This window comes from Pelodiscus sinensis, unplaced genomic scaffold (genome assembly GCF_049634645.1).
Source record: "Pelodiscus sinensis isolate JC-2024 unplaced genomic scaffold, ASM4963464v1 ctg34, whole genome shotgun sequence".
In the NCBI taxonomy this organism is placed as follows: Eukaryota; Metazoa; Chordata; order Testudines; family Trionychidae; genus Pelodiscus; species Pelodiscus sinensis.
The window spans coordinates 2,644,757-2,652,983 of NW_027465849.1; the positions used below are offsets into that span (position 1 = coordinate 2,644,757).

Genomic DNA, 8,227 nt, shown 5'->3' on the forward strand with positions numbered 1-8,227 from the left:
CTGCACCATCTTACCCTGGGGTGAGGGAGAGACTCCAGGATCCCCTGGAGAGAGATGTGGGGCATACTGCAACCAGGGGAAAAGGGCAGAGCACACACAGCAGGTTGGGGGCGGGGGGAGATCTCCCAGCCCTTCTCCCCACACATCTAGAGAGAGGCATCTGCATGGGCCCTCTCTGATCCCCGCCCCTCGGCCAGCTCACGCTGTGGCACAAGAACCAGCCAGCACATACCCTGGATACAAATCTACAAGCTTTTATTACAGCCCCTCCCCCTGCCAGCCAGCCGGACAGAGGCAGGGGGACCTCACCGCAGCACACACACCCCCAGTGCATGGGATGGAGAGCTCTGCAGGAGGTGGGAGGGGGTTCTCCCCCAGTCGGGGGGCAGCTCCCATCCATGCCCCCCAAATCCAGTCAAATGGGTGAGCCCGGCTGCCCCCATCCTGTAAATCCAGCCCCTTGCCCCACACAACTCCTGGGCTAGGGCCGCTGTGCTTCTCCCCAGAGCCAGCCCCTCCCCCTGCGAGTGGGTGGGGGGCCCAGCCTGAGCTGGCAGCTGCTGGGGGGTGATGGCCATTGCAGAAAAGACACCTGCCCCTGTAGTGTATGAGAGCCGGAAGCAAAAGGGTTAACAGCCCCCCAGCAACAATCCCCCCCAGCAGCCCCAGAGCCAGGCCCTGCTGCCCACGCTCTGGGGTAAGGGGCCTTGCCCTCGAAACAGGCAGGGACCCCGGCCCCACCACCTAGATCCCACATCGGCAGAGGGGTGGGGTGCCCAGAGAAGGGCAGAGGCAGCAGCCACAGGCCTGGGGGGCGTTGAGAGCAGTGGGAGGGGTGTCCAGGGGGGGGAAATGGGGCAGCTCCAGCCCCTCAGTCCCGGCGCAGGTTTTTCAGCCGCTCCTCTAGGTCGGCATCAGCATCCGCCAGCGCCGCAGAGGGCTCGGCCTTCTTCCCAGCCGCCACACTGAGCGAAGCCCCCGTCGAGGGCAGGTCTGCGGGGAGAGGGGGGGGAATCAGCCCACCCAGAGCACCTTATAGGCCCCACGCCCCACCCCTGAGCAGGACAGGTCTGCAGGGAGACGGGGCCAGCCCGTTTGGAGCACCCCACAGCCGCCTCCCGTCTCCCAGGGACTGGCAGGGTGAGGCAGCAGAGACCTCCCTCCGCACGGCCCAGCGCCCCCAGCAGCTTTGCTGCCCCTTGACCCAGCCCCCCAAGGGGACCCGTGAGCATCCCCCGCCAGAGCCCTGGGCTCCCCCCAGCCCTGCCCGGCTGCTGAGATACTCACTGGAGAGTTCGTCCGTCAGGGTCAGGCCCAGCTCGTCCAGCACCTGGGACACCACCGCATCACTGGGGGCAGAGACAGGCACGTGAGAGCAGGGACCCAGCCCAGACCGCCCTCCTGCACCCGGAAAGAGCAGCCCCCGCACACAGTAGCCCAGTGCTCACAGCTGGGGAAACTGGCCAAGATAATCCCCTGGAGATCACCCCGGAGCAGGCCCCAGCTCGGTGAACTCCCAGCCTCCAAGGGCATCACTCTGCCTTGGGAATCCCCCCAGGGGTGGCTCAGTCCCTCGCCCGTCCAGCTGATCAGTCCTGGAGCTGATTGGGTGCCAGCACCCTCTGGCAGGGGGAGGCCCCAGGTCCTATTCCCCGCCCCCACTGAACCAGCCAGTCCCCCCAGCCCGGCCCCCCCACCTCTCCTCCTCGTCGTCCTCGTCCCCCATGGCGTCATCGATGGCGTCGTTCATCATCTCCTCCTTCATGTCCATGATCTCCGACTGCTTCTCAAACTCCATCATGATCTTCTGGATCTGGGGCAGCTTCAGCTGGAAGGGGGGGCGGAACAGACGCCGTCACTGCCTTGGGCAAAAGCTGGTGGACTGGCCCCATAGAGGGCCCTGCTGGGAGAGGCCAGGCTGGCCTAGCTGGGAGCCCCCCACCTCCTGGCCCAGCAGCCCCCCTACCTGTCTGTTCATGGTGGCCATGGCCTTGGTGACGCCCTTCATGGCCTGGGCCATGGAGTTGTTGGACTTGAGGGTCTGGATCTTGAGCGACACGGCCTGGATGTTCGCGCGCATCATGATGAACTTCTTGACGTAGCGGCGGGTTCGCACCAGGTCCTTGGCCATGATCTTCACCGCGTCCTGCGGGGGGCGAGGGGTTACGGCAACAACGCTCCCCGCCAGGGCCGTCCCTACTGATACGCAGCTGCGTGGGGCACCCGGCATTTGGGCCACCAAACTGATTCCCTTAGCAGCTCTCGGCTCTGGCACCCAGCTCCATCCCCTCCCACAAGCCTCATGCCACACCTGCCACTCACTGGGCTTAAGCCTGCGGACCAGCAGACACGGGAGAAGCAGTGGGCGGCCCTGACTCCCACCTGCTCTCCTGGAGTGGCAGGGGAGCCCTCCCTGCTCTGCAGTGCTCCTGCACCCCACAGCTTCTGCCCCTGTGCCCCCCCAGGGGAGGGGTCAGCCCCTGAGGAATGGCTCCCTGTGAGGACGTGCAGGTGCTGGGCTGCATAGGGCCCCAGGATTGCTAGGGACAGCCCTGCTCCCCAGGCCTTACCCTGTGACCTTTACCACGTCCTGCCAGGGAAGTGGGTTACAACAAGGAACCGCGTGCACATGCACACACACACCCCATGACCTTCACTGCGGCCTGCAGGGCACAGGGTGGACTCCAGCTGCAGATGCTCCCCGGACCCCATCCTCGCTCACCATCTGCCCCTGCTTCGCCATCTTCTTGATGTCTGCGATGATCTTCTTCTCCTGGGTCTCCAGCTTCTGCCGCTCACGGTCCAGATCCCGCATGGCCCGGTTCAGGGCCCGCTGGTTCTGCCGCAGCATCTCCTCCGGCGTCTTCCGACGCCCGAACAGCAAGTCCATCCTGAGCGGGACGAGGGGCGGCCTGCGACTATGGGGAAGAGCAGCTCAGGAATTGGCAGGACAGGGACCGCTGGGTGGGGGGCTGAGCAGCCAGGTGATGAGCAAACCTCTGGGATTGACAGTGCGTGGGGCGGGAGACTGGTCAGGGTTAGACTCCACCCCAGAGGGTAGGGCAGCACTACCCCCCCATGCGAGTTGGGCCAGTCAGCCCCCCACTCTCTGGGGTCATGGCAGGAGTAGGAGGACTGGCACCACTAGGCTTGCCAGATGCTTTCACCAAAAGTCCTGAACATGGCAAAAAACAAAACAAAACAAACAAAACAGGAGACCAAACTTGTTGAGCAAAAAAACCAAGGAACCAAAAGTTGTTGAGGAAAAAAAAAGTTGCTGCGCCTTTTCAGAATCCCCGCGCTCCTTGCTTCCCCCCGGCCATGCCAGACATGGCAGGGGAAGATTGTCCCCTCCGGCCTTCCATCCAAGAGAAACAGAAAATAACCAACATTTTACATGTCTGGTATTTTCTGGGGTTTTTACCAAACGAGGGCCTGAAAAAATGGACTGTCCAGGCGACCCTAGGCACTACTTCCATGCCTGTCCTGGGGACACAGAGGTCTCCCTCTGTACCCACCTGCAGCAGTTCTCTGGGCTCTCACTCCTTCATCCTCTCCCCCTCCACTTCTGTGTCCTTCCTACTGGCAGTCCAACCTTCCCTACACACACCTAGCTGCCTTCTTCCCCAGCCCCGCAGACCCCGAGTGAGGAGTCAGATGCAACTCCAAGCTGCACATGCACTGGGGACCGTCTTAATGGAAGGAGCTGGCTGCCTCTTAGGGAGGAGAGATGTCAGAGCAGCGGGCAGCTACTTCAGAGGGAGGGACCCCCCTGAACCACATGCCAGGAAGATCCTACCCCGCCACACCCCTCCACTCACAGAATAAGCTGCTCAGCAGGAGCCAAGCACAGACCCCTTCCCTCTGATTTGGAGCCACAGCTAATACCAGCTGCCATCAGCATGGCCTTACAGAGTGTAGGGGGAACCCCACCCCCAAGCCTGGGCCAGCACACTACTCACCCAGGAGACAGCGGGTGGTGGCTGGAGGAGACAGCAAATGCTGGACTGAGGTGGACACGTAAAGCGAGCTGCAGGGACAGGAGGGGAAGGTCAGGGAGGGCGAGAGGGTCTCTCCACTGCCTGGGATTTGGGCACTGCTCTGGCCGGACACACCCGCAGAGAGGAAAGGAGCCCAGGGCCACTCCAGGGAAGTGCACAGCCCCCCAACATACCCCAGTGCTCCAGCCCCCACACCAGGCTGGATACAAATCAGCCATTTTTGCTGAAATTGGCATTTTAAAATTTCAACCAGAATGTGTTTTGTCAGGTCCCTTAGACTAGGCGTTATTTTTTTTTTTAAAACAAAGCCTGAATTTAAAGGCATGCTCATCTACAACTACATGGGAAATAAATATGCTGGCGCCAAGAGCCTGCACCGAAAACGCTGCACTCAAGATAGATTTTCAGTACAAAGCATCAGGAGGGGAATATCAAATGCCTGAGGTCAAGCTTGATAAACAGCTCAGCCACGGTAGTCACAGCCACAAACTGTAAGCTCAGAAGGAACCATCCTGTCTGAGTTTCTGCAGATTGCAGGCCACAGACCCACATCCACCGGGTCCTGTAACAGACCCCTATCCTCTGGCTGCGTTACTGAGGTCCTCAAATCATGATTAAGAGACTTACAAGTTACAGAGACTCCACCATTTACACTGGTTTAAACCTGAAAATGACCCATGACTCAGACTGGAGAGGAAGGCAAAAAAAAAACATGGTCTGTGTCAATCCAGCCCCTGGGGAAAATTCCTTCCTCACCATAAATACAGTGATCAGATTGATCTTGTTCAAAGGCTCAGAGTCTGTCAGACCTGAGAAAGAATTCATTGTAGTAACTCTGAGCCAGAGGAGCCAACAGGAGGTAGCGTCCCATCACCAGAGAGATAGATCTGCTATTGCTAGTTGTTTAGGAGCCTCGTTTTCAAGAGGCACAAGTAAGAACTTGGGCACATTTGAAAATTTTCCTCAGACTGATCTGAAATAATCAACTGGATTTACCGAGGACAATTAAACCCTTTGGTTAGTAACGAATCATTTCACTGGAAACATGGAAACGGTTCTGATAGGAGAACACGATGCATCTAAAACCTTTAGGGTTGTTTTGGTTACTAAAAGTGCGTTTTCCATGTTTTGTCCATTCAGTTAAACTCCAGTTACCAGCAAAAGGAGAGAAGCGATTTGGCATTCGCCATTTGCTAATAGAGACAAACAAGCCAATTAATTAATAACAACCTGCCGCTGTTACGCTACCGTGACTAAAACAAACGTCTATAGTCACAGGGAGCCCCCCGGCATAAAAACGGCACCTACGCTCTGGTGGGAGGTGTAAACTAACAGCTCAATAAGCTGCATTCGCTGTTACCCGTCTAGTGACCATGGGCCACCCCTCCTAGCCAGGTCCCAGAGCCTCCCCCCACCGTGCCCCGCCCCCTCCCCACAGCCCCCCACTCCCCCCACCGTGCCCCGCCCCCTCCCCACAGCCCCCCACTCCCCCCACCGTGCCCCGCCCCCTCCCCACAGCCCCCCACTCCCCCCACCGTGCCCCGCCCCCTCCCCACAGCCCCCCACTCCCCCCACCGTGCCCCGCCCCCTCCCCACAGCCCCCCACTCCCCCCACCGTGCCCCGCCCCCTCCCCACAGCCCCCCACTCCCCCCACCGTGCCCCACCCCCTCCCCCCAGCCCCCCCACTCCCCCCACCGTGCCCCACCCCCTCCCCCCAGCCCCCCCACTCCCCCCACCGTGCCCCACCCCCTCCCCACAGCCCCCCCAGCTCCCCCCACCCTCCCCACAGCCCCCCACCGTGCCCCGCCGCCCCACCCCCCCAGGACCCCCAGGCGGGGGGGGGGGGACTTGGGCGCTGCCCCCCCCCCCCGGTCTCACCCGCGGCGGCTCTGGGCTTGTTTCCTTCTCTCGCTTCCGCTTCGCTCAGCTGACGTCACAGAGCACGTGAGGGGCGGGGCGCCAGGTGACGGGGCGCGCGGAGAGCGCGTCCCCCTGCGCCCGGAAGTCACCCTGGGGGGGCGGGGCCAGAGCGACCGCGGGCGGGGTGGGAGGGGGCGGAGAGCGGCGCCCGCGAGCCCCGCCCCCTCCCGCAGGAGAGACGGGGCGGGGCGCGCGGGGGGCGGGGCCAACTCCGCTCTCACGGCAGGAAACAGACCAGGCTTGCCCCGCCCCTCCCCGTGGGGGGAGGGGCTCAGGGTGGGAGCACGAGGCGGTGGGGGGAGGGGCTACAGGAAAAGGGGGGGAGGGAGAAAGGGGGGGGCTGGGTTGGGGGAGGGGTGCTCCAGGCAGCCCCTGGAAGCAGCAGCATCTCCCTGGGTGGCTCCACCCCCACACACCGCCCCTGGCCAATGGGAGCTGCGGAGCAGGCACTGGGGGCGGTGCCTGTGGGTGGGGGCAGGGGGAGTCTGCCTTGACCCCAGTGCACCCCGACCCCCCCACTGCACCCCCCTCCCGACCCCCACTGCATCCCTGCCCCCCTGAACACCCTCCCAACCCCCCCACCGCACCCCTGCCCCCCTCCCGACACCCCCTCCGCACCCCTGCCCCCCTGCACTTCTCGCAGCCCGGGCAGCCACACGGACCAGCGGTAGCAGGGTCCCTTTTGGGTCAGGTGTTGCTGGAAAACCAGGCACCTGGCACCACTAGGTGACTGGGCAGGGGGCTAGAGTGGGGCTGGCATGAGATTGGGAAGTGGGACAGAGTTAGGGGAGTGGAAGCCAGAGTGGTGCAGAGGGGAGGGGCAGAATTGGGGCTGGGGGAGGCGAGGATGGTATGGGGCAGGGGCTGCACTGGGGGTGGCTGGATTGGGCAACCATCCGTCTGGGAAGCAGGTTGAGCTGGGGTTGAAATGGGTCCAGGGATGGGGGTGGAGGAATAGTGGGTCATGGTGCAGCAAAAGCTGGTTTGGGGACACGGAGGTGGGGGCTATGTGGAAGTGCAGGTGGGAAGCAGGAGACTGGTTAGTGATGGGGGGGGAGAAAAGGGTGGTAACTATTGGACAGATATTACAGGGACACCGTCCATGCTCACTTTTTCACCTCCTGTTCACTGCACCTGCTCCAGGGAGACTTCTAAACCCCATTTCCTCTCCTAAGTGGTGCCACATGGCCCCTGGGCTGTACACACACTCTGCATTCCCTGGCAAGGACCTTCCTCCAACTGTGAAACATGGCTGCTGGGTCCTGACATCCCTCTGCAGTGCTCTGCTCCCCCAGCCTGGTGGCTCCATTATTGCAGCAGCAGTCCCTGGGTCCCTAGGACAGGAAGCCCCTCGTCCCAGGGCTGCACACCCAGGCCACCCACCCACAGCAACACAAGTGCTAGCCCCCAGTTCCCTCGAGGTCACCCCACGCTGGCCAGCTGCAGGGGAGGCCCAATGGGAACGGCCAGGAGCACCTCAGGAACTCCAGTGGGGGTTGAGCACAGGTGCAGGAAATTGTCATGACAGCCCCTCCCCCCTCTCAGCTGGGGATTGGGGGGACCTAGGCTCAGAGCCGATGGGGCCAGTTGAAGGAGCTTTGACAGCAAACACCCCCCCAGCGTGGCTGGCTCCATGCTTCCCCCTCCCAGGCACACACAGGGCAGAGCACTTCACAGAAGCTGCAGCAGACACAGGCGGGGGGGGCCATATTAAAATGGAACTGGCTGCCGCTGAGCCATGGGAGACGGGGGCCACGTCCCCCCACCCTCCACAGTTACCCTCTGCTGGGGAATTCTCCCTCCACACTGAGCACCAGCTCAGACTCAGGCAGAGGTTGGATGCCCATCCCCCACCTCCAGGCAGCTGAGCCCCAGATATCCACATCAGCAGCTATTGGCAGGGCTCCGCAGCAGCCTGATTGGCCCTTCCCCTCCTAGCCAAAGGGGGCAACAGTTAGTCTCCTCTGTCTGTATTGGGGCTTTACCCCCCCCCACCTCCGCACACCTTCCCCAGGCCTGCACCTGCTATGCAGCGAGCACCCACTGATGAGGCTTGGAGGTTTCTGAGCCAGCTGCAGAACTGGGCAGAGAGGGAGCAGCTTCCTTCCATACTGGGGAGGATGAGGGTCAACCCGCACACCACTTCAAACAGCACAACAGACCAGAGGCCTGAGTGACGGGCTAGGACCCACTGGAGAGACTGGGAGGAGATGAGGATTCCTGGGTCCCCTGCAGGAGAGACACCCCTCCAGACCAGAGGGAGGCGGCGGAGCAATAAGGCACAGAGAGGCCTTGGGCGGTGAGG

At 62.1% G+C, this 8,227-nt stretch overlaps 1 protein-coding gene across 2 annotated transcripts; it reads right to left on the minus strand.

Moving 5' to 3' along the window:
* Positions 1-238: 238 nt before the first annotated feature.
* On the minus strand, positions 239-6,021 carry CHMP2A (charged multivesicular body protein 2A). Of its 2 annotated transcripts, XM_075915054.1 has the most exons (7): positions 5,881-6,021; positions 3,963-4,030; positions 2,723-2,918; positions 1,967-2,146; positions 1,698-1,828; positions 1,288-1,349; positions 239-993 (listed from the first exon to the last, which is right to left on the minus strand). In XM_075915054.1, the coding sequence occupies exons 3-7, from the start codon at positions 2,888-2,890 to the stop codon at positions 872-874; spliced, it is 663 nt and encodes a 220-aa protein (XP_075771169.1). In that variant the 5' UTR covers positions 2,891-2,918; positions 3,963-4,030; positions 5,881-6,021; the 3' UTR covers positions 239-871. The 2 variants fall into 2 exon arrangements, with proteins under 2 accessions (XP_075771169.1, XP_075771170.1); XM_075915055.1 differs by lacking the exon at positions 3,963-4,030 and having other exon boundaries at positions 5,881-6,011.
* Positions 6,022-8,227: the final 2,206 nt, after the last annotated feature.

Coding starts and splice junctions, on each gene's coding strand:
- CHMP2A (XM_075915054.1), bottom strand. CDS start 2,890: ATGGACTTGCTGTTCGGGCGTCGGAAGACGCCGGAGGAGATGCTGCGG. Junction 1,829..1,966: donor TGGCCACCATGAACAGACAG/GTAGGGGGGCTG, acceptor CCCCCCTTCCAG/CTGAAGCTGCCCCAGATCCA. Junction 994..1,287: donor CCTGACGGACGAACTCTCCA/GTGAGTATCTCA, acceptor CTCTCCCCGCAG/ACCTGCCCTCGACGGGGGCT.